The sequence below is a fragment of the Ptychodera flava genome, chromosome 8 (genome assembly GCF_041260155.1).
Source record: "Ptychodera flava strain L36383 chromosome 8, AS_Pfla_20210202, whole genome shotgun sequence".
In the NCBI taxonomy this organism is placed as follows: Eukaryota; Metazoa; Hemichordata; class Enteropneusta; family Ptychoderidae; genus Ptychodera; species Ptychodera flava.
The window spans coordinates 203,435-230,784 of record NC_091935.1 but is presented as its reverse complement, the minus strand read 5'-3'; the positions used below and the strand labels follow the sequence as shown (position 1 = coordinate 230,784).

Here is a 27,350-nt window from a genome sequence, read left to right as displayed (position 1 = left end):
ACGTTTTAGTTACCCGGAATTTGATTTTTGCCGGAAGGAGGATGTCTTTTTATGTTTTTATTCCTTTTATATGTATGATACTTTTTTTCTGGAAATGTTGTGGCCAGTGTTTGATCGCCCTGAACCCCTGAAAGTGCATATTAAAAAAAATATATTTTGGAAAAAAAATCCCTGCCGACCTACCTACCCTATTTTTGAAAACCATGTTGTCGGAACAACGCAATTTATTTTGGGGGGCTTATAACAACAACGACGACGACGACAACAACTTTAATAGCTCAGGCTCTAGAACCCCTCCTGAGGTAAGAGAGCATAATACAATTGTCAAGAGTGAAAAAATACATAACTAATACACATAGTTTAAAAGGCAAGCATTTGTCATAGTTACATGTAAGACGGGGAATATGACAGATATGCAGTACAAATTGGCACTTAGACACAAAAAGACAAAAAATCAATAAGCTTACCACCGATGAGTAAAAGCCCAATCAAACTTAGACATAATGAGTATGGTGAATTTGGCGGGGTTTGATATTTCGGCGAGATTCATACTCTTGAATAGCTACACGAACATTGCAGCGTTCAGAATATTTTTAGCTTTATGGTTTCCATACCGGGCCATTGGTGAGACCAATTGTCAACGATCAAATGGGCACTGTGACCTAGATAAGAGATCGAGGAACTGTCCGTCGTACACCAAGCCATGAGAGACTGCGCATGTCCGCAGTACACAGGTATTGTAGGGATCGTAGGGTAAGGTACTTCTGACTGATAAGAACATTGGTGATTGGGCATCAGTTAGTTGTTAAGTGCGGAGACCGGGGAGCCATGAAAACAATTTCTGAAATCGGATGGCTGGTTGCCTCTACAGTCCTGCCCTTGGTACAGTGAGTGATCTAGTAAGTCCCCCATATATACGAATGATCAATCCCTGAAAAGTTCAGTTATATAAGGCGTAATGATCCTCGAACACAGATTATACTTTAATGAATTTCAATAATCCGAAATTATAAAATTTTGAAATATGCTGCCACCCAAAGCTTAACTATACATAAATTTTAATACTAAGGTTTTAGGTACCCTACGCAGTATCCGTCATATAGTCTGATCGTACCGTCTCGAGATATTCCTACGCTTGCGAGAGCTTCTTTCTGTTTGTTCGACGTTCGACAGAAGGATATTTGCATAACAAAAGATAAGCGAGAGCGGTTGGTGTTGAAGGTGACCTTGTATAGATTACAGATAGAGTCGGCTTTCTAGGAGTTCAAAGTAGGATGCCGGCAGCGTCACCAATCATCCAAGCTGAGCATGACAGTTTCCTTATAGATATTCAAAATTCTGGCTGACAAGCCGTCAGTTTCGGCAGCGCGCTCTCGCTCCTTCAACTGTATCTTTGACAGCCATACCGCAACCATTTGTTGATAACGTTTTAATACAATAGTGTACATGCCAGGACCAAATTTCATTTCTTTTGGTTTATCTTATTGTCATCGCCGAGACTGTCAAGGCCAACATTCTCACTTCACTACCAATATAATTTATTTAACGCGTCTGTTTGATGGCCACTGCTAAGAACTCCGAATCTAACGGCAATGCCAAACCAAGCTGTCTACAGACCTGCAGTAATGCCATCGTCACTGTTCTCGAAAGCGTTTTCTACAGGTAAGATACCACTGCCCTGCCCAACGGTGTATAAAGGATTAGCTCAGCTGTGCGCACAGATCAGTGTTGTGCCGTTATTGTTCATGTAGTGTTTAGATTTATATCTACCTAAGTCTAGCTAATTTGAGCATAATTTATAGCTAAACAGATTCTCGGTGCAGCACTGACGCGACCAGAACAGTAGCTCGAGGTTTCGTCTGCACCGGCGCACATCTGAGTCTGCACTGTTGCATTACGCGCAGTGTGGGAAATGATATCTGCTATCGTACTAAATTATGTAAACAGCTCAGTACAAAGAACATAGAATCAATTATAGGTATATTGACTGCATCGAGCTCTACGTCTGTGGAGATTTCGAGATAATTTCGTTGTCCTGATAATTCAATATTGGCAGATTCACTCGTGTGGTAGCCCTGCGTACGATTCTACTTTAGTTCCCACCATTCCACAGGTCAATTTCTCAAAATTTTCATTGCGAGAGAGGAACACCCCTCTCTAGTGCTCTCCCCCATGGCGTATTCTACCAGTTTTGCTAGTAAAAGACAAATCGAAAACACATTTCAGCTTGCACCAGCTGCACCATTGCATAAATTTCAGTTTCTCAAATTTTTCACAGGATCTAGGATAAAACTGAAATGTTGTTTTTCATCCTTTATTATCACAGAAACATAGATTTTCATTGACTTCAGTTCAACAACCATTTTGACATTTAACCATTCCATACCGTATTCAGGCTTTTCATTAGAAGCTGGCAACATTTAACCATTCCATACCATATTCAGGCTTTCATTAGAAGCTGGCAACTGGACAGATTTTCCATTCCTACATTTTCTTTGGTCTTCTGTCTCTGGCAAACTGAGAACTATTTTTTACAAAATGTATCGTTGTTGTTTGGTTGTTGAATATTGTGACCAAATACTGATCATGAAAAAAATGTAATAAAAATATCAGTGTTAAATGTAATTTTCAAACAATTTTACTGAGTGCAAAATAAATTGAAATGTCATCTCTCAGATTGCAACTTTATACCCATCAGTTTCTTAAAATTTTCGATACGAGAGGGGAACCACCTCTCATGCTCTCCCCCTAGGGTGTTCTAAGAATTTTACTTAAAGGCATGGTTCAGCTTTGACACCTTCATAGTCCAGTTACAGGCTAGAACAAACTTGATCCCTGGGATCGATTCCCCTTCAGATTGCACCAGACTGCACACATCAATTTCTCAAATTTTCCAGATAAGATAGGGGCCGGGGACAGCCCCCTCTGACTCTTTCCCCATCAGCCTCTCGTGTGTTCTCCTCTTGTACTTTCAAATTCTGTCCAGTCAGATTTGTCATGATACCCATCCAAGTTAAACAGTACATGGTTGTATACTTTTTATAGTGTGAGTTTTATATCTGTATTTTGTTGTCACTTTGAAATTTATTTTGTTGGTTTCACCTTTTTTCAACCATCATGAGATAACCAATGATAATCTAGGAGGGCACATCAGGATTTGAAAGGTCGAAACTATTGCTGTATTTATGTAAATTTTACAAATACGCATACAAGGGGTATTAAATCAACATTTCTGAGTTAGAAAGGGGGTGTTACTCACTCAAACTCATCATAGTTAGCAGGGGGTACTCAAAATTTTGGAGTTTCCAATGAAATTACTCTGACCTCCCTCCCCCAGCTGTAAATAATGATGGCTCCCAAATAATCTATACAGCAGGCCTGGACTGACCCTGTACCCAATAAAGGGTTAATATACTGTAGTAGTGTACATAACTTGGCAAAGGTACCCTGGCCTACATATATGTGTGGGCTTGTTTATCAATATGATTAATGTGCTCCCTGGCAGCCATTTCATATGTCGGTATCTATGGAAATCAGAATGAATTCACATCCAAATCTCAATCTAGAGCAATTTTCACTGATGACATTATTTAAAGGGGGAGTTCACCAAGGCAGATTTTAACATAATGTGATGGCTGGGGGGTTACTTCATCCAGAAAAGCCATTTTCGCCAATTATAACTTAATTGTGCAATTTATTGCAAAAATGGAAAAAAATAGTGGTGGAAGTTGCAGTTTAGGGCTTCATCAACTCCCGTTCTTTGAATCATAGGGAAAAGTGCCAAGCTTGGGGCTTTCATCATATGATATGACAGAGACCTTCTGCTGGGTATGGCATTGTCACTCACATTCACACAAGGCTGTGTGTGTCTGCATAACCATTATTTATGTTATGTAGATACGCACAACAAGCTTGGCTCAACTACTTTGAAACAATACCATCACAATTTAAGATGGTGAGAACTATTTGTTTAATGATAATTTGTTGAAATTTAGCAGATCGAACTAAATCACATCAGTGTAAAGAATCCTGATGTAAGAACAACTGTTGCGCCTATAATGTACCTATAAGTAATGGATCTCATTTGAAGTTCAAGAGTGTTATCACATCGCTACATCAGATGTGTGGTGGATTTGTAACTTGTGATTTGACTGAGTTTCTTGGACTGGTATACAGTCTGATCAAAAATACACGTTGATGAATGAAGTATCTTTAGAATCACCTAGCTGTTCACATGCCATGTGTTCCCACATTTCACCCTGGCAATGTTTCTTCTTTTCTTCAGACATGGAAAGTTGGTCGGAAAGTATCCATGGATTACCATTTTGTTCTCTGTCCTTGTTGCCATGGGATTTGCCATCGGAATGCTTAACTTTGTGGAGGAGAACAGACGAGAGAAACTGTGGATTCCTATGGGGTCACAATCCATTGATAACTTGTATTGGGTGAATGAATATTTCTCCAATGATATAAGATTTTCACAGTTCATCATCGAGGATAGAAATGTATTGAGACCAGCTGTACTCCAAGCGGTTAGTATATGGCTTAATTAGATTCATCATAAATGCTTTTAGCTTGGAGGGCAAGTGTTGTGCCCTCTCAAACTGTGAATTCTCAGCAAACAATCGAGCTTATAACTCAATTTAAAGCCTCAATAGCTGCGAATTTCATGCATTATTTTGTTTTCAAACCAAAGTTCATGTCAATGTGCTAACTGAAGGACATATTAGAATTATCACTGCGCACTTGGACCATGCCTACAGGTTGTTAAATAATAAATAGGTTCTGCACTCTTAAAATGGTGCCCCATGGAAAAGTACAAAAATTTAATGCAGTATTTCGTACATACACATCATGATCATCTGAGGAACAAGCATGGTGCCATTTACTTGAATGCACAACACATGATGGCTGACATTTTGTTGTTGTAATTTTTATTTTCTCTGTCACATGATTAGTTTTTGAATATGCCAGGAAATCTAAAATGATTTTAAAACTTTTGAATTCACATGCCACTTTCAACTCTTATGACTGGGTTATACACTTTTTCAGTCTTTAAAGGAGCTTATTCATCTCTTGAAAACTCTTGGAAAACTGAGGATATTTTGAGATCTGTTTATTACACATTTGCAGCTTTGTGGCTTTAAGGATATATTTTCTGAAAGTTGGATATTTGCAAATGCTGTGATTTGTGTTTTGTAATCATTGTTCACTCAAGGAACATGTGACAGTTACTTTGTCCTCCAAAACAAATTACTTTTTACTTTTCCCTGTACAAATGCTGCTATGTTTGTGGTTGTAATGTGTGACATTGTTTGGCTATCCTAGTTTTTAGGAATTAATCACCAACAAGAAGATAATCCCATAATTGTAAACCATCTAAAACCTCACACAAAAGTCACAGACACATTTTGTAAGATTTTACAATAGCTTTTGATCACAACATGTATCGACTTGGAACGCTGCAGCAAGTACAACTTGGGAGAAAGAGGATTAAGGTCCAGTACTTATCCTAGAACTTTTGACACATCTATTGTGGATAACACAAAGGAAAAAATTGTCCAGACAATTCAATATATAACAACCCAGAACCACAGGAACTTGGCTTATTCTTGGATTGACTTTACCAAATACTTAAATATTATTTCCAAACATTTCCTCATTTGGCAAAAACCACAATTTGCTTAAAAGGTAGGGCACTTGATCCCAGGGATCAAGTTTGTTCAGTAAGATTATTACGGACATGTCATGGCCTTTTGTTTTCCATTTCAATTGTCATTTAATGAGTGAATTTCCTAGCAAGACAATGTGACGCCTGACACAGGCCTGTAATGACTTTGTCATGATGAGTGGAAGATGAATGGTGACTTATTATGTCATTTGCATTTTCCAAACTGGGAAAGTATAGAGGTAATTGTTTGTAACAAAATAAATTCCACCTTTGCCTAACCCAAAAGTAATTTAATTTCAACAAAATATATGTATTTTCTGTAGATTACTTGATGTTTTAACTCTGGAGCCAGCATTCAAATGATATCTATTTCTATGTCTATGGATCTCTCAGTTTGTAAGCTCGTAGAGATTTTGTTACCAGGCAGTTTTCTAGGAATTGTTATAGCAAAACTGCGACAAAGTAAAACCTGTGACGTCATGAATTGTTTGCACAGTAATGACAAGGCTAACTCAGTTTTTGGCAGTGTTTGGCTTTTTGTTGGAAATTGATCTACATGTATGTGAGACAAGAAATGCTAGTTACATTATACACCACTCAGATGCGAGCACAATATCATTGATGCAACTTAAATCAGAACATTCTCAAACTTTATAAAACAATAAGATAAATTGTAAGTTGCTTTGAAAATTGAAAATTGTTAGGCGTTTATGCTTACAGATGCTGGAACTGGACAAGTCTGTGAAGTCAATCAATGCATCTGGAGTAGACTGGGAAACAGTGTGCTACAAGTAAGTGTACACATATATACATGGTATATGGTATGAGGATTGGACAGTACAAAGTACCTTATCTTTACAAAGATGTGTATGACTAAGCCTGAGTATCAGATAATGATTTTGATTGGTAGTTTATAATAAATCTGAACAATGATGAAATCTGGTCTAAATCTACATTATGTATTTTATATTTTGAAAAGTGGCCTCTAAAAGGAAAAAAATACATGTACACGCTTGACTTTCATAGAAAACAATGACATGTAAATAAATATTGTAAAAGTGAGTCTATTATAAAAAGGGATATACAATGCAAGATCCGAGGTACATGAATATTCCACATTGATTAAGGGTCATTATCTTGCACTAATAGAAAAGGGATAGTTATCAAGTTGATTTGTGATGCTGTACTATAGATATTATCTGAATGGAGATTTGTAATGATGTTTTAACTAAATACAATGTGAATATATCTATACTCATTGGGAAAAAAAATGAGAATTCATTCTTGATTTAGTGAAGTAACTGTTAAGGTAGAATGAATGAGTCATGTCACAGACTAGACACGCCACTTGACCTTTAACCCTGCCAACCTGTAGATGCTTACAAGTTACATTGACAAGCCATTACATAGCTTATCTCAGCTAATAAATTTGATTCTCATTGCTAAACGGTAATATTGCCCAAATTCATTAAAGCCAAGTCAATTAAAATTGAAATGTCTTATTTTAACATACAAACAATATGATAATATTTCTATTGACAGTGTTCTCCGCAGAGGGTTTTAGCGTATCGGGGCCGATATGCTTTCACACCGGCCGATACGCTATCCGATACCCTATTTGAGCCAACTGCCGTGTACAAATGACCTGCTAATGGGTAGCTGATTAACGGTGCACCAGCAAGTTTATTGTCAGTGACGGACAAAAAGTGTACTTCACAAGTTTATTTTTAAATAATTCACAACAAAAAAGGTGTCAAACGTGATTTGATGTTGCATATGGGACAAAGAGATCGACATTTGGTAACAGACAGACGGTCGTCCGTAACTTTATCAAGAATGTTGACAGCTGCGTCCGGGCAGCTAGGTTTGAATTACGGTAAACACAAACCATCGACCGTTGACAAGTTTGTTTCCTGTGGCAGACATGCTAAAATAAACTCTAGGGGCCAACAGTCACTATTAATTTGTAACTGAAGAAGTAAATCAAGGTTGTAGGGCCTCGGAAATTCAGTGGTAAAGCATAACGACATCTCTGAAGTGTCAGTGTCTCTTGTCTGTCAATTACTATTACACGCGTACATGTACGCTGTACTCTCAATTGACTCGTGCACACCGTCTTTCCGTCAATGATAATATACAAACCAGCCATTTACAAACCTTTTTGTTCAAAGAATTCATCGTTTTTTTGTCCAAAACAACATAAATGTGATAAATGTGGCATTTTAAGTCTCAAAGTTTGACAAGAAATATCGACGGCATCCAAACAACCACACTGAAGCCGACATATTGACAGGCCATATAGCCTTGTTCACGGTTACAGGTTTGTTACTAAATATAGCTGTACGCGCGCGACATTGGACACGCAGCTTGAAATGCGGACAAATTTTGTCGATGCTGCATACATGGCCGTTTTTGCAGCTTGTACTCTGAGTCGTGAATATGTTTTTTAGTATTCATTGTTACACTAGAAGTCGCCCACTGAGATGTATTTTCGTCGTCCTTGCATGCGTAATTTTCAAAAGCGTAATCTAAAATTGCGGACAAATATTTATTTTTGCATATTAATGAGAGAACAGTGACGTAAACTGTGAACGGCCCTATTGACAGGCCATTTTGCTGCGTCACAAAGGTAGACGCCCTAAGATACCGGTTTGTGATTAGACTCCCCAAGTCCTTCGGAATACGTACAGTTCAACATGAACACAGAGGAAATGACACTATACAATATATCATCTTCAGGTTTAAATTTTTTTCATAAATTTTAACGAAAATAATTAAAAGAAATATTCATGACTTAATGTTATGTAAATTTTTGCTAATTAGCCGATACTCTATGACTTTTTTCTGGGGAGAACACTGATTGATATCCCAACAATATTGGAAACAATTGGTCGCTATGTTTTTCATGTGACTTTAAATTTCAACTACCTGTAGAGTGTTAATTTTCATCAGATACATGTATCTTTCTGTGTATACAAAAGCTGTATCAAGCTTTTCCAGGCATACCAGTATTCCCAATGCTAAGATTTAAGAAGATACATGACCTTTACACTGAAGGGGGCATACAATGCCATAATATTCTTCCATGTCGTTTGTTATTGTGTAGCGTGACCTTGACATTGAAGGGGGCATACAATGCCATAATATTCTTCCATGTCGTTTGTTATTGTGTAGCGTGACCTTGACATTGAAGGGGGCATACAATGCCATAATATTCTTCCATGTCATTTGTTATAGTGTAATTATCATCATTTCCAGGTCAGCTGAATTGATGTTTACACAAGACCCTTGTTCTAAATTCACATCCACTTCAAAGCTATTAACATCTCTGGTATCTGTTTCTTCATTAGATTATTGGATTATTGTCAAAAAGTGCTGAAAAATACTAATCTTCACTGTATTCTGTTTTACAATTTTGAGGTACAGTGTGGTGTTCTATAAGAATTAATTTGAGGCTATTTTGAGGGATTCAGCTTCTTCAAGTTTAGAAGTAAAATAAATCATCAAAACACAAAGGAATTGTACTTTATGTAACTTCTCTCTGTTCTCTACTAGGGTTGCCGGTCAGTGCTTATCCAACAGTCTTCTTGAACTCTGGTCTTTCAACGAGACGGTCATTGTGAATCTTTCTACAAATGACATTTTAGACATGATCAATACAGGAAATTTGACAAGGTAATGGCACAAAAGCAAACATCTGTTGAGCTACATTTCTTCATTACTTCAACTTGTATATGATTTCAGAATACAGGAACAGGTGTGATAATTAAGCAATAAAGCACACCCAGCGATGGTATACCACAAGATTTTATCCAGTTCATGACATATATGCACGAGCAATAGCGAGTGCATATATGAAGTGAGCTGGTCAAAATCTTGTTGTATACCATCGCTGGGTGTGATTTATTGCTATCATATCATAACAGTACATTGAAATTCTGGCGTGGAACGTCAAAAACGAATTTTTACTCAAGCTGAGAGTTTGTGCGTATGCCTACCGTGGTATATCGCCAATATACCATGGTTCTTTTCACGTCTCGACCAATCAGATTGTTGTATTTGCACTATCAATATACTGGTATGATATAATTAGATATTTATCATAGTGAAACAACATATGATGAAATATTGGAAACCCCCAGTATATGTATAAAATGTAAAATGTCATGAGAGTGAAACTGTAACCCCAAGTGAATAAAATGTCATGATAGTACAAGGCCAATCACAACTGAATAACATATTTGCAAAGTAGTTAAGGTAGATAAATACCTTTTAGACACTTTCAGACTTATATTTTTTTCTCAATTAAAGAAGTCCCAAAACCCAATAAAGTATATAGGTATTTTCTGAAAGCCCTGATATAGAGCTATCCGACCAAGCACAGTACACGGTCATTATTTGCATGAGAGTCGCGTGACAAGCGTTTTGCTGAACCTTCCAAAATACGTTTTTCCCTCCTTTAATAGCGAGCACGCTGCAAGATTTCTGGTTGAAATTTCTTCATTGACAAGCCTCGACAATATCCTTCAAATCCGTGTCTGCGATTTTTTCTCGGCATCTCTGTTCAAATTATATGGCGTGATAATTACAATTCCTTGAATAGCACCTTTGTCCAACACCTTGAAGAGCGCATAAAAAAAAAAAGCATATAAAGGAAATCCCAGACACGGATTTTGAGTTCATTATGTTTCCAATGGACTGTGTGAATTTCAAGCAGCTGGTGTTTGTGAGCGTGAATTGAAGAGGTGCCAAAGAAGGCCACCTCATTCACACATTGAATTCGAGAAAAACGCAAAAAACCTGTTTTGTTACTTCGACGCCACGGCATTTGATAATTAAACGTGCATTAACCTAAACGCAGGCATATTTTGTTACCTAGTGATAATGTTGATCGGGAATGACAGTTGTTCAAAGAAAACTTCCGAGGAAAATAAAATAAATCGCGGAAAAGTACCGATTTTTGGAGCCTTCGTTTCGGCACGTCACCACAGCGAATGGCTTCACCGAGCAAAAACAATGACATCAGCAGTCATTACTGATATCAGGCTTGTCCTAAATTCATATGTAAATAAGCTTGCCTGCATTCCCCAGATAAACCACAGGGGACAGATGAAAGTCCCCTGGGATGGGGAGGAGGGTTTTTTGTTCAACGGTTTACCTTATTTGATTTTATTAATTTTGACTGTGATATTTCAAATAAAGAGTTCAACTCCACACCGTCTGAGTGCTTTATATGTTACCGACAAGTCCTTATCTCCTCTCCAACTTGTGTATACACCACTGCAATTGTTCTGGAAACATTGCCAACTTACTAATGTCCGTATCAGCGGATTAAGTGATTGAGTCAACACCACAGCTGTCCCACACGCATTGAAATTATATAGTATTTGTCAACAACAACAACATATAAACAACAATACAAACAACAACAACAACCAGATGTCTGGGTTCCCTATGGTACATGTAGCATAGCAAGCTTGATGATTGAACTGACATACCGGTAAAGCAAGACTGTATGATAAAAAATGACAATTGATCTTGTGAGTCAGCTTATTACAATACTGTTAATGGCATCTATTTTCAGTGCTAAGTTAGGAATACTGAGTAAAGTGTACCCAGCAGGAGTCCTTATTATTCTGGTGGATTTGTGATCTCCATATATACAATCATGTTTATGATTTTCAAGATCTTAGATAGTATAGCAGAAGAACTATGTTACGTCTCTCTGTTATTGGGTGGGCTTGTTGCAAATATTGGTATTTGTAAACTACCAGTATATTTTCAGTGATTGTTCTTTTTCCATTCAAAATGGTGATGATTTCCTGAAAGCAACAAAACTTAAAAATTCATAGGCAGGTGCACATCTTTGAAAACCTTACCACAATACCACTTGATAGATATGTGCCTTGAGTAGAGCAAAATCTGCACATAAATGTATTATCTTTTATAAGATCTGGAATTACAAGAGATTACTTATTGTGCGCAGTAATCCCTCCCTCTGGCATTGGTAGGGGTGTTTGAGTTAGGCAGTGAGTTACCAAGAGTTAATTGCAATGGTTCTGAGTATGACAATAGAAATCAGACTGGGCAATAGCTGATATATGACTTTATCCTGCCCAACAAAAGTCTTATTGAAATCACATTTTTTTTCTGGTTGAAAAGTAATCTCAGAGATTACGTCTGAGTGTTGTGTAGTTCTATACTTAACAAAGCAATGACTTTTCTAAACCTTTTATACATTATACTATGTTGCTCTGTGAAACACCCTTGAAAATATGTCACAAACTGTGCAATAAAAAATGACAATACCTCTAGTGAGTTGAGATAATTGCAACGCTGAATGTAGCATTCACGCTAGGTTGGCAAAAATGGGACCTTAAATGCCATTACTGCGGGTGTGAATGTTCTAAGTACAATGGTATATATTGATTTGAACAGGGTTAAATCACTGTGAACTAATGTAATAGCTCTCAACATCAGAGATTTACCAATCAAGGATGTTTCTGAATTTTCACATGCATCTGGCACCTTGAAACCATTTTCAATGGAGTTTTGGAAAAGGAAATCTGTTTAGATGTCAATGGATTTTATGTGCACACTTTGTTTTCTCAATCCAATCTGATTGATGATTCAAGAAATGTGACTTGATCAGGTAGACAACCTGAACATTTATGTCATCCTTTGTATTATTTTTTCCATGTTACAATTTGTGATACTTGCACAATGGATAAGTAAAATGATTTTTAAACCAAATACGTGTATATGAAGTAAGAGGTAATTGTCAGTAATAAGCAGAGGTATTTCACGGTCTTTGGTCATGATCGTCAGTTCATTAAAAAATAAGTGAATGTGGACTTCAAACAATCTTATATTTATTTATTTATTTTGAATAAATATAAGAATTATATAGCTCTGACATGGACAGTAGAGGTATCACTGTAGTTTCAAATAATAATTTCCCCTAACACTATTTTAGTGCATTCGTACTGTCTAGGAGTGTATACCCCCCCCGGTAATTGTATAAGTCCTACCATCACATGCAATTAGCACATCTGTTTAATTAATTTTCTAAACAGCATGAAAATAAATCAATTTTCCTGGTTGATTTATGATCTATGTCTGTTAGCCAGTGCAAAAAATGGAGTCATCAACTATAAATATAGGTTCATGTTCATGATTTTATAGAGGGGTATAAAATATTGCAGCCTTGTTTATTCCATGTATTTACTGTGGTGACTCTCTTGCATAAAAATTACTGGTATGTGCAATGGTGATTGTAAAATGCTGTAATAATGAATTGGTGTAACCAGCTGATTTGCATTTGTCAATACTCTGACATAAATCATACATCATCGTGATTGGTGGTTGAGAATATCTTGTATCATAATTAGCAAATTAGGTAAGCTATCAAAACTTGTAAACTGCTGGTATCACAGATTTTGTTATTTACCCAAAGATTCTGTATTGCCCACCATGCTCTGCCCTATGTACGCGGCCGGTACGATACAACTACAGCAGACACGGATTCAAAGGAAATTCCTCACTAATCAACACCCTATAATGGTCATGATGATACTTATGTATTTATTTCTATAATTAATAATGTTTTTGAAGTGCTAGGGAAACTCATCTTATCAACCACAATGAGTTTTTGACATAGTGTAATTGCAATGGTTCTTTTGCCTATTGCAGTCCTGTCTACTACAACCAACTAGACATTGAAAAACTTCTAGGAGGTATTACTCGAGATGGCAGTGATCGTATTATATCAGCGAGGGCCACAATAATGAACTTTCTGCTGGAAGACAACAGAGAATATGATCCAGACAGTGGAGATGAGGTAATGTGATACTGTAAAAATCCTAAATGGAGATCTGTGTTTGTACAACAGCATGATATGTTTAGTAAATCTACTAAATGTGCAGTTTAAATGGGAACTCAACAATAGAAATTAATATCCTTCATGTTAGTTTTAATTTCTGCAGTCCATGCAGAGATTTTTTTGGATTAAATGTAAGCTGTGATACCATCAGCTGGAAATACAAAACGCCTGGAGCTAGGAAGTTATCTCCAATGTTCTGTCGTGTGATCACAAATCAGCTAATGTCTGCCTGAATAAGATGTTACAGACATGAGATACTACCATATTATCAAAGATGGTGAACTACAGAAATTAAAATCTTGTTAGGTATTTTTCATTTAAAATGTTATACCGGTACAAAGGCACATAAAATTACAAGGGTTATAGCAAGAACTGAAGATTTTCATGAAACGTAAATGCATTGAGTCTGCAGTTTGTGTACTAAATGTTGTTCAAGTTCAAAAATTATCAAAGAAACCAATTACTCAGAATCTTGTAAAGTTTGACTTTGATTTGGCTTTCAGGTTGATCCAAATGGAGATGCTTTTGAAGAAAAAGTACTTGAGATTGGTAAAACCGAACAAACCAATATTGATTCTGTTTTTGTTTTTAACATTTTTGGGTAAGAACAAGATTAGCTCAGTTGTAGACATATAAAATTTATTGCTTTCACAAGAACACAAGATATCTTTTATCATAAAATCAGGAATTATACACATGTACAAATAAGAATGTAATAATATTCTTCAAAATTATCCGTAGAACTGTTGAATAAGGCATTTGAATTTCAATTCTTTATTGTAATTAACCTTGAGCACTGCAAATGTTGTCAGCAACATAAAAGAAATAGAAAATACATGGAGAGGTGAAAAGCTTTAATTGTAAGTGACAGGCCCTAACACTGATTCAAGTAACTTCATTGCCATGTATGTAATATTTGGCTGCAAAACTCACTACACCTTGCAGACATGGCAATAGCGCTGATCGCAAATGACGTCACTGTTCTCTCTCATTAATATGCATAAATAAACATTTGTCCGCATTTTCTGCATAAACGACGAAAATAAAACCTGCGAGTGTTAGAAAGGCTATTTAGCGTCACACTTATTCGTATGAATTGATGACTGAGACTACAAGCTGCAAAAACAGCCGCGCATACAACGACAAAATTTGTCCGAATTTCAGCATATTTGTCCGAAAGTCGCGCGCGTGCAGCTATATTTAGTAACAAACCCGAAATCGCGATCAACGCTATTTATATGTTTTGAATGAGAAAGGGTTCAAAATAATTGCAGAATTTGAATAAGTGACCTTAATTTTTCCAAAACATGTATTTTTTATTTTTGATAGTGAAAGATAGAGCAATAAAGTTGTGGAAAATTTTGTAAATTGCTTGGTTCATGGCTGCTGTGTCATCTCAGAGATGACTTGATGGTGATTAAAATGAACAATTCACAATACAGAGATGAAGATTTTATATTCGTTACAATCATGATTTTATGTTAAATTCCTAAGATGCATAGCAGTTTACTTTGCATCATGAATTATCATGTAGAGGAAATTCTCCAGCTGCATGTTTACTGTATTCCCATGAGACTTCCAAAATATGGATAAATCATTGTTGTTCTTGTCAATTATCAATAAAAACAATGAACAAATCAAATACTATTTCTTGCCTAAAATACTGGAGTTGTGTGACTTGTTGTTTTTTTGGTCTGTGTTACGCCACATGCACATGTCAAATTTGAAGCCTTATGCAGTTTTCTCCTCAAACATCATTCTCACTGCTATTTTAATTCCAAAGATTTAGGCTTCTTTCCACACTGTGCGATATCAGTAATTTTCCTGTTTGAATTATAGTCAGTATAATTTCAAAGAATTCTGAAGCAACTTGAATTTCTTCATCAAGAGGCAAACACTGTCATAACCAATACTCTTGTCTTTCTGCAATGTAGCTTTGGAGAAGAGAGTTCCAAGAGTATACAAGGCGATGTTTCCTTGTTGTCAGCTGGTTACATGCTTATCATTGCTTATGTTGCCATCATGTTAGGAAGATTCACTGTCATTGAACAGAAGGTAAGCTTTGTGCAAATACTTACACTTTACAGGCAAAAATGTATAGGTAAATTAAGTACCAAGTTATTTACCATTTCAATATTTTGTGAAATTTTGACCAAAGTTGCTTTGAGCCGTAAGGATTGTAACTGTATGTCATTGGTTATTTTGTTTCTCTGTTTGGCAACAAACAGTAAGAACCTAAAAGAATTAGTGTGTAAACATGTGTACGTTAACTCTTACAAAAGTTGAATGTATTTTCTTCATTACGACACTATAAATAGTGAAAGAATGCAGTGGATTTGAAATGTGTTTCAGTGAATACAAAGGTATTCAAGGCATACTTTACAAATCTCTGAAACAACTAAACCATCATTTTCATTCAGTTTTATGTGGCTGTAGGTGGTGTACTGTGTGTTGGTCTCTCCATACTGGTTGCTATTGGACTGTCTTCAGCATGTGGTTTTTTCTATGGCCCAGTACATACAGTGCTGCCATTTCTCCTTCTCGGTGAGTAGTTCAATGTTTTTAGTCCCCACGGACACCGTCCGGGGGGACTTATAGGTTTGGTCATGTCCGTGCGTGCGTCCGTGCATGCGTGCGTGTGTGCGTGCGTGCGTCCGTTCACACAGATATCTCAGAGATGCAAGAAGCGATTTCATTCAAACTTGGTACAAGGATTACTTCATATGTCATACAGATGCACGTCGATTTGTTTTGGGATACGATCCAATATGGCCGCCAGGCGGCCATTTTATTACGATTTTTTCATGTACAGAGCCATAACTCAGACATGTTTCAACCAATTTTATTCAAAGTTGGTACAAGGACATTGACCAATGTCATAGATATGCACGTCAATTTTCTTTGTGATACGATCCAATATGGCTGCCAGGCGGCCATTTTATTACGATTTTTTCATGTACAGAGCCATAACTCAGACATGTTTCAACTGATTTTATTCAAAGTTGGTACAAAGACATTGACCAATGTCATAGATATGCACGTCAATTTTTTGTGATACGATCCAATATGGCTGCCAGGCGGCCATTTTATTATGATTTTTTCATGTACAGAGCCACAACTCAGACATGTTTCAACCGATTTTATTCAACATTGCTACAAGGACATTGACCAATTTCATAGATATGCACGTCGATTCGTTTGTGATACAATCCAATATGGCCGCTAGGCGGCCATTTATTACAATTTTTTCATATACAGAGGCATAACTCAGGCATATCTCAACCGATTTTATTCAAAGTTGGTACAAGGACATTGACCAATGTCATAGATATGCACGTCAATTTGTTTTGTGATACAATCCAATATGGCTGCTGTGTGGTCATTTTGTTACGATTATTTCATATACAGAGGCATAACTCAGGCATATCTCAACTGATTTTATTCAAAGTTGGTACAAGGACATTGACCTATGTCATACATATGTACGTCGATTTTTTATGTGATACGATCCAATATGGTTGCTAGGCAGCCATTTTATTACGATGTTTTCACGTACAGAGCCATAACTCAGACATATTTCCACCAGTATCATTCAAAGTTGACATTGACCTATTTCATACATATGCTCGTCAATTTGTTTCACGTCATGTAGCAGTAACATGTCAATTATTGAAGTTTCGTAAGTAGGCTGATATGTCAAGAAATATGTACTGCATCAAATTCATGAAACTTTATACAGATGTTAACCGATGTTTAGCTCACATTGCTTTAACATTGAAAAAGACATTTATCAGTGTCATTTTAATTAATTTGTAATTGCATAAGTAATGAACTTCCCTAATTAGGGTGATATAGCCACAAATTAATACAACGTCAAATGTGATGAAACTTGATACAGATGTTGATCTCATAGTGTTGTAAATACTGCATCAAACTTTATGAAATATGGTACCAGTGATAATCTGTTAAGTGTTAGGATTGTATGCAAAAATGTTTTGCAACATCCTGTTGATTAATTCCTAGTTGACTCATTTTATGAACTTTAGGATGGTTGCCTACATTGGTTTTATGTTTTCATCACCATTGAACTCATTCTTGGCCATTGAGCGCCATCTGTATCAAAGTATTTTTATCACAGACCTAATTAATGAAGAGGACTCTATCCTCTCTGAGGACATGTAATCAAAGTACCCATTATTAACAAGTGGGGACTGTGTCATCAACGATGACTTGTTATTCAAGCACCCCCCCTCCCTGACCCATAATTGACAAAAACATACTTTGCAAGACATACATGTATTATGTATCAGTGTGAGGCAACGCCAAGTACATTATGTCGTGTAAAGTTTGCTTACAGCGAAAACGGAGTCAATGTGGACTCTCTCTTGTGCTGTGCCACAAAAGAAACACAGCCACCGATGTTTTACAGACAAAACACACAGACAATGTAGCAAATGTCATGAAATCTTTTTCTATTATAAAGGTGTGCTGGCGTTACCAGAACTTACTTCTTTGAACGTGTTGATTTCGTCATGGATGTGTAAGACAAATACATAGGCAAGCGAAATTGACATATAAGAGTAAAATTGAATCCACATTTGAACAGTGTAATTTTCGCAAAGCCTGGCAGGGTATCAAGAAGATGGCAGCGGTCAATACTGCCACAGAACGTAATCACTCAATTGTTAGTCTTGTTGGTGAAACGGAACTGACCTTACCGAACGTTTTCAACGACTTCTTTACTCGTTTTGAGTCACATGATTTCTCAGCTGAGGTAAATAGTATAAAAGCTTCTTTGCAGTTGGAAAACAACATAATTATCAGTAAGGATCGAGTGGCTAAGTCGTTGAGAACGATCAATGTGAGGAAATGTCCAGGTCCTGATGGTATATGTGGCAGAACGCTTAAATTGTGTGCCGATCAACTGAGCAGCGTACTTCAACACCTATTTCAACTTTCATTAAATAATGTTTCTATTCCGGCCTTATGGAAAACCTCAACAGTTATTCCAATTCCCAAACGCAACAATCCAAAGCAGCAAAACGATTTCCGTCCTGTTGCCCTCACTTCTCTTGTGATGAAAACATTCGAGAAAATAATCAAACATTTCATCCTATCCAATACTGAAAATATGTTGGATCCTCTTCAATTTGCATATACGGTAGAACTGGAAAGGGTGTTGAAGATGCCAACTGTTTGTTTTGAATGAGTTGTATAAACATCTTGAGAAACCTGGTGCTCATGCTAGAATTCTTTTTGCAGATTTTTCATCTGCCTTTAATACGATACAGCCCCATATTCTTGCCAACAAACTTATCTCGAAGTTTAGACTCGACAGTCAGTTGATATTATGGGTTATTGAATTTCTAACTAACAGATCTCAGCGTGTGCTTGTTAATGGCCGGCTGTCTGATTCTTTACAAACATCTACCGGTTCTCCACAGGGTTGTGTTTTGTCTCCTCTGCTCTATATCCTCTATACAGATGACTGTAGAAGTAACTATGAAGGTCGCCACATTGTAAAATTTGCAGATGACTCGGCTCTCCTCTCGCTTCTTGTAGGGCCTGATGAACAACATGGTCCCGTCCTAGACGAATTTGTTAATTGGTGTGACAATTCATACCTTAATCTGAACGTAGTCAAAACCAAGGAAATCGTTTTTGACTTCAGGAGACAAAAACCTGTGAAGAGCATTATTCATGATCAGGAAGTTGAAATTGTTCATATTTACACATATCTTGGCTCGATTTTTGATGATAAATTGAGGTGGGATGCGAATTCTGAAGCGATTTCAAAGAAGGGGAAACAACGAACGTATTTTTACGGAAATTGGAATCCTTTTCAGTGAACAAGACGATTTTATCTCTCTTTTATAAGTCTTTTATCGAAAGCATTATAACTTTCTCATTTATCTGCTGGTTCCAGAATTTGAGTTTAAAACACAAGAATTCCATAGAAAATATTGTCACTTTAAGTTCAAAGATTATTGGCGCACCACAGAGGAGCATTTTGTCATTTTACAAGCAACAGTGTCTGAGGAAAGCACGTTCCATTTTAAAATCATCAGAGCATATTTTAAATTCAGAATTCCAACTGCTTCCTTCGGGAAGACGTTTTAAGTGTCCAGTTTGCAAGAAAAACCGGCTCAAGAATTCCTTTATCCCTACTGCTGTGCGGTTTTTAAATGATATATCTGAACGGTAGTTGTGTGTTGTCACTATTTTCTTAGTTTTAGTCTTGTTTTGTTGTTTCATTGTGATATTTTGTGTGTCGTCCGCCAATCTGAATTGCCCTTAAGGGATGAATATCCATGTCTTGAATAAAAAAATTGAAAAATCTAAATTTCAATAATATTAATGATTTTATACAACTCATAAACTGAAGCAAGAGGAAGAACAGATGAGGCTAAAAGCGGATAGCATAAATGGAAAAACACATTACGGACCCGACCCTAGTACGAGTATTCGCTGGTTTGAGGGGGGGGGGGGGGGGGTGGGTTGGTGTCAGTCAAGCTTGCTGTTGCCGGAATTTCTTTTGACCTTTAATAGACGTACGGTGATGAAGGTGGCATTGAATAATATAGATAAGGTGATACCGCGCCGTTCAAGCTCTCTCTGTACATAATTTACCGCATTTTTGGTTTAATTCTCAACTCGTCATGAGGAACTTTTTCTAACAATAAGAATACAAATTGAATCTTTTGTCTTACTTGTTGGATTGAATAGGCGGTGTGCCTTTGATGACATTTAGTTTGGGTGCTCTGTCTGAAAAAAAGTCTGTGGCTGCATTTATTTTGTTACGCCGCACAACAGAGAGTCCACGCTGACTCTGTTTTTGTTGCAAGTCCATTATGGGCCAGGAGGAGGTATTTTATTGTACTGATTTTGTAGTTTTGCTAATGCCATTGCATCTGTAGATGTAGAAAACATCTGGGCCATGATATTAGATGACCGGATATGTTATCAATAATCTGGGGGATGACATCCCAAAATTCCCTGGTATTGACAATGCTGTAATACAATACCAGTACTGTAGAATTAATACTGTTTAATAGAATTAACTGTAATAATCTTTGGATTTCAAATGTTATCAGATCATTCAGAAAATGCGTTTCAGCTTTGCATGAACTGGATATTTGTTGGACTGAAGGAGATATTGAGTAGCAGCCTTTGTATTTTTCATAGTCATCTGTAGCAGAAAGGTTACAGTGCACATGTGGTTGTAGCAGTACAATTCCAAGTCTTCACTGCTGGTTAAAACTTTTTTATTTTACCTCATGGATGGATTAACCCTTTTCCTGCCAAGTCGGTGAAAATCCGCTTGAAATTCGGTGTAGCTAGAATCTGAGCAGCCACGGCCGTTATCCTCCCAAGGCGGTGGAAATCGGGCTACTTTTTGGTACCCCCTTTCCTGCCTAGTCGACGGAACTACGTGTAGCAAACCCTTGCTCGCGCTAGGGGTCGTTCGAGGACAGGTTTTGGGCGAGGAACAGCGTTTGCTCTCGAAATGGGTTCACAGAGAGTCCAACGACAGGGAAAGGTGCGGAAGCTACCCAGCCAGTCCCCCACCCCGTTGGGGGACTGGTTTTTTGGGGGGGGACGAGTAGCGTACTTGGCAGGTTAGCACGGTGACGTATTCTAGCGGAGTTTGGGTTAACTTGGCTCTGAGGCACTACATAGATTGCGGCCGAAATTGACCGTCTCGGCAACGCTAATCTGTAAGGCAACCGCCTAAGACCGCCTCAGCTGGCGGTGCAATTTTTTGCCAATGGTGCGAGACGAAAATCACGGACTTAGTCCTGATTGACGGGAAGTGCGGACGGATTTGACGGACTCGGCTTGATTAGTCCCTGACATGGAACTGATCCGAACGGACTTGAGCGACATTTGTGAAGGGTAACCACCGCTTTTAACCGACTTGTTACCTTCTCGAAAAGACTACCCACTCAGATGTCGGACGTTGTCGGCTGCACTTGGCTCTAGACGTTCAAGCCGTGCAACGAAACACACCGCCTCAGCCTTGCCATTCATGAACATGGCCTCAAAATTTGATACCATTGTTCACCGACTTGGCGGCTGCGGTTAGGTGCGTGAACCGTTGTTCACCGACTTGTTACGCCTATGTTGTCCCTATGAAGTTCGGCTAACGGCCGAGTCTAACGGGAGTTGGCAGACCTGTGTTTGGTTTATACCGTAGTATGACCGACTCAGGTAGAGGTACCTGTCGGTATATTCCGAGTTTTACGCACTCGGGCGTCAATGACGGGTTGTCATCACCGCTGATGACGTAGACGTGCTGGCCACGTTATTTGAAGGAGCCATGTTTGCCCAACGGACGAGGCCGAGACAGCTGTTGACAATTTTGGCATCCTTCATCTTTGACCGCCTTAGTTGGGTAAGCCGCTCGGCAGGCGACGGTTATGACCTAAACAAGCCGCTGAAGCACTGTTCGTTGCCGTACAAGAACGAGACGGCCAGTCCATTACTGCTTAATGGGCGATCTGTCGGGTTGGCTTGTCACCGACTTGGATGACAATACGCCCTGCGCAGGCGTACTTAGAAGGGACATGAGGTTAAAGATACGGGTTTCCCACCCGTACTAAACATGGGCTTGGGCCAACGTCCTTGGGTGGCAGGTGCGCATGCCACGTACCCAGCTGGACGGAATGTCAAGTTGAGATGCTAATGACATTGACTATGTTATGCTAAGTGCTCGAGGGATTTGCATTGCAAATGAGTATTATAAGCATATCAAATGGTGGGGACAGGCAATTTACATGACGGGTAGGAATGTCAGCGCCGGTTGGTGGACTGATTGCCGTAGGTCCATTATAATAACAGGTGGCTGCATATATAAACACCCCTGCGTCCAATCATGTCCAGGGCTTTGTTTCCCTGTGGCTTTAAAAGGGTGGGACCTGCTAGTCTGTCGACACTGTTCCAGACATGAGCTTGACGGACCGCAAAAGTTTTCTGAAGGCGAGCAGACGACTGAAGCTCAAAGATGCAGAGTCTCCGGGCGGTAGTGGTAGCGATCGTTGTGATGTCCCTAGTAAACGTTCTAAGAAGTCGGGCAAGAAACGCTCCCGTAAGGCGAAGCTATCTCCGGCTGAAAAACCCAGTGGTAAGCGTAAATGTAAGACTGATCGTTCTGCCGATGAGGATGATGATGGGTCACCGGTTGCCAGTGGTTCTCACCCGGCTGCTCCGGGAGAGACTACTTCACCTGCAGAGACTACATCTGCTCTTGTGGGAGATACTTCACCTGCACAGACTACGTCTGCTGCTGCTAGTGAGACAGTGAGTAACAAGACGGCTGATGCCATTGGTTCTCCCCCGGCTGCTCCGGGAGAGACACCACCTGTTGCGTGCACCATGAGCCCTCATCCTGCGTCAGGAGAGGTTCCTGTGCCCAGTGCGAAAGAGCTTGAGTCCTCGTCATCAGCAGAGGCTGCCCAGCCCGCTCCTGCCATAGTTTCGTGTGCTGCGATGTCCCCGCCGAAAAAGATAGTGCGGAGGGTTCGTTATCAGGATAGCCCACCTGATTTTGAGCCAGATATGATCCTTGATGCCGCTACGGGCGAGTTCAGGCCCAGACGCCCAGACGACGGTGATATCACCGCTGAGTCCGACTCGGAGGTTGACGAGGATGCGGCAGAGGACGATGACTTTTATGACAGGCAGTATGTAGGTGAGGCAAGCTCTGACGACGATGATGACGTTGCTGCTGTGTTGGCGGAGGACGACACCCCTCCTGTCTGGCGTATGTCGGAAACTACCGATGCTAATATATTTGAGGAGACCGATTTTGACCATGAGAGAGGACCGACTTTCACCTTGCCCAGCCACTCCCGTGAGATCGATTACTTTTTAAAGTTTATTCCAGCTACACTGATCAGATTGGCAAAGGACGAGACTAATAAATACGCCAAATTCCACCAGCGATATATCGCTAGAAATATCGCTAGGAAGATAGATAAATACTGGCGTAACGCTGACTACCGAGAGGTGCAGGCGTTCATTGGCGTCTTAGTCTGTATGGGTATCGACCGTAAATCATCAGTGGAGGATTATTGGTCTAGCGATCCATTTCTGAGAAACCAGGGTATTTCTACTGTGATTACCCGCAGTCGCTTTCAGCAGCTTATGCGATACTTTCATCTGGCAGACCCAGAGAACGATCCACGTCGTGATCCTGATGAGGCACGCCGCCGACGTCGGTGTCAGGAGGATCCCCTTTATAAAATCAATCCATGGATGGAGCCCATAGTTGACAGGTGCGTGAATAATTATAAGATGGGTAGAGAGATCTCCATCGACGAGGGCATGGTGCGATTTAAGGGCCGTTCTAAATTTAAGCAGAGATTACCGCATAAGCCTGATCGAGACGGTTTCAAGATATGGCAGCTGTGCGACTCCACCACTGCATACATCGCTAACTTTGCACCGTACCTAGGTGTGAAATTTCGGGATCGGACTGATGGGAGACGGCAGGAGCGAGGTGTGGTGAAAAGAATTACGATGGAGCTGGTCCAGCCATTTTGTGGATATAATCACAGCCTATTTTGTGATAGCCTGTTTAGCACGGTCGTTACTGCTAGAGAGCTGATGGAGACCGGGATCTACATGGTCGGGAGTTTTAACCGCCGTAATCGTCGCACCATGCCCCCTCAATTAATTCCGCCGGGTAAGAGGAAGCGCCTTCCTCTGTCTGTTTGGGATATGAAAGCCACGACCAGAACGGACTCTCGTCTTAACATCACTGCTTATCAGGATAGTAACGCTCAGGTGCTGATCTTGAATACGGTCTATCCACCCTTGGAGTGCGTGCTAGTGGGGGAGGGAGACGAGCAGCGACAAGTGCCTCTGTCGCTGTATAATTATCGCCGGTACATGGGAGGCGTCGACCGAGCCAACCAGAAGCGCAAGTACTTTCACACTGGGCGCAAGAACCACAGATGGTGGACATATCTGGCATGTTACCTGATTGATGTTGCCCTGGTAAATGCATATATATGCTTCAAGCATGTACACCCTGATAGTAAGCTGACCCATAAGATGTTTCATCTGTGTGTCGGGAAACAACTCATTAGCGGTTATTGTGGGCGATCGCAGCCCAGTGTGAGAGAGGTCGAGGCCACCGTTTCTCTTGCCTCGTACATAAATCCACAAAATCAGCCGATGCACGTTGTCTGCCGTTTGGAGGGGCGGCAGAAATGCTGTAAAGTGTGCAGCAGAGAGGGTAAGACCACTGCGAGCGGACGACTGTCTGAGACGTCCAAAGGATGTAGTCTGTGCGGGGTTCATCTTCACAAGGGCGAGTGTTTTGCGGCTTTTCATCATCGCATGATGCTACGAGGTAAGAGGAGCATTGGCGTGCAGACCTCTACTCACACAGCCCCGACGACACCCATCAGCAAGAGAACCCGACGTAAATAACGGTAAATACGGACAGGGGACAGCTTCGCCTAACAGTGGCTTGACTGTATTCTTAACACGGACCATGATCACATTTTGAGCACGGTTGTGCCGTTTGTTTGTGCTTTACGATCCCGCTGATTGTAAATTGAAACACGGATTATTTTGTACAATCCCCCGATTGTAATCTTTGTAACACGGACCATGCACTCGGACGGCGAGACAGACTCTGAGATTTATTATTCGGCATAATGTAAATTATTCCCGAATAAAATACTATCTATGGATCGCATATTTCGTTTGTTTTGTTTAGACGGATTATTTTGTACAATTCTCCCTATTATAATTTTTGTAACACGGATCTGCCACCCCGATTGTAATTTTTGAAACACGGACCATGCACTCGGACGTCGAGACAGACTCCGAGATTTATTGTTCGGCATAATGTAAATTATTCCCGAATAAAATACTATCTATGATCGCATATTTTCGTTTGTTTTGTTTTACCCCCACTTTCGTTTTTGGCAGATCCGTAAGGACGCTATAGTAATGGATGAACGTGCGTTGTATCACGTGGGAGGGCACAGCCCAACGGAGGCTGTGCTCGTGCGACGTAGACGTTGTACCAACCATCTGTCGTTTGGGTTAGTGCATAGAGCAGTTGCACTGTCCAGAGCTAAGGTGGTACAAAACTGCACCTTAGTAACAACTGCACAACTAACCTGTTAGGAAACGGTAACACTAACGAGCTAAGTGTGCACTGAACTGGCCAAACTACGTACACGCCTTCCTTCAATGGCGAAGCTATGTCGTTGACACTACGTCAAAGCAGACTGCACTGTGCGACTCTTCCAAGTCGTTCAAAGTACGTGGCCAAGTGACACAACCCAGGGGAAACAGGACAGGTTTGAGGGTGCTGCCGCACCCATAGCACTAACCCCTGGGTCTTCTACTAACCCACGAGCGAGGTGATGTTTCCCCGGTGTGGACGTGCGTGCCGGCGAACGAGCTTTACTTCCGCAAAAGTAAGCTAGAAAAGGGCATAAAAGTGCACGTCCCCCGGGGCAAACAACGCCCAGACCTCGTCATTTTCTCGACACAACCTCATCAGCGGTTGCCCCTCTATACGGGCATGCAAAAATTTTGAAGTCTAACACGTATATGGTCGGTAATCGTACCCGAAAATGCGGTATTTCCCGCCAAATGCCTGGCAGGAAAGCGTGCAGGAGAGCCTATCTTCTGTAGACACAGAAAAGGGGGCCGGTTTTGACCGACTTGGCAGGATAACGGACAGGGGCGCTCGGCAGGAAAAGGGTTAATTTAGCCAAAATGTCCAAAAATGTCCAAATTACGGTACTTATTGAGTCTTAAAGCGCAGTGGTCGTCGCGCTGCGCGTGCGTGATTTTTTTGTTGATAAACATAAATGTTTGTAAACATAAGTCTTCTCAACTTCAATAGGAGTGAGATGGGAGCAGTCCCCCACTTTGTTAAGGCCATTGTAAGACTCAACATCATGCAATAGTAAAATATTAAGATCGGAAACGAACTTCCGTGGTGTATTTCTATCTATAAACTCGTGTAGAGCTACGAAAATTGGGACACTACACTCAGCACATTATGTCGCTGAGTTTACTGCACGCAGACACAGTGAACAAATGGGTTTGATGATCGCGCGCGGTCACGCTGGTTGTACACAATGCTATGTACAGTACAGTGAAAATACATGACTAAAATGATCAACATTGCCTATATATGTAGACCAGCAACATGCACAATGCCTAACACAAAAATTACACTCAAGACCATGATCGGCAAGCCAGAGCAGGACACGTGAGATGTTGTTGGGAGACGGTCACCGCGTTGACGTACACGGATATAGAGAATCCGGTCCCACAACGTACCGGCCCGCTACGACTTGGCCCACAACCAACTGTTGATCACCACGTCTTACTTCTCCTAGTATTACGTGGTAAGAAACAGTAAAATGACAGAAAACAATAACAAAACGAGCGGGTTTTCGCGGCATTTGGCAGGGAAATTGCACGGCTACACCGTGCATAGACGTATCGAGAGATCCTGTGCCCCGGTCCTGTGCACGGTCATGGCAGTGATCCAACCGTTAGCTGGTGTAGGCCTACCGGTGCTGGGCAAACTTCGTTGTTGTACCTCCTGATTGCCGGGTAGGTCTGAATCCTCTTTCAAGTGAGATAACCCCCACATAACAAGAAGACCTATGAAAGGTCCTTCGCTTGACTTGATACCTGTACTCGGAATTCTCGTTTGCACCCCCAACGGGGTAAACTTTGTAGTTGAGTTGGATTCTCCACAGCCGGGTGTAGCGCGTCATATACCCGGTTTGACACGGACGTTCATACAGA

General features: G+C 39.9%; 1 protein-coding gene across 2 annotated transcripts in view; it reads left to right on the top strand.

Moving 5' to 3' along the window:
• Positions 1-1,171: 1,171 nt before the first annotated feature.
• Positions 1,172-27,350, top strand: part of LOC139138121 (patched domain-containing protein 3-like) — a 67,799-nt gene continuing 41,620 nt past the window's right edge. For both annotated transcript variants that reach the window (XM_070706343.1, XM_070706342.1), the window contains exons 1-8: positions 1,172-1,662; positions 4,286-4,532; positions 6,392-6,462; positions 9,227-9,346; positions 13,364-13,511; positions 14,057-14,154; positions 15,488-15,608; positions 15,974-16,097. In XM_070706343.1, the coding sequence (XP_070562444.1) occupies positions 1,559-1,662; positions 4,286-4,532; positions 6,392-6,462; positions 9,227-9,346; positions 13,364-13,511; positions 14,057-14,154; positions 15,488-15,608; positions 15,974-16,097 (1,033 nt within the window). In that variant the 5' untranslated portion in view covers positions 1,172-1,558. The remainder of the gene's footprint in view (positions 1,663-4,285; positions 4,533-6,391; positions 6,463-9,226; positions 9,347-13,363; positions 13,512-14,056; positions 14,155-15,487; positions 15,609-15,973; positions 16,098-27,350) is intronic.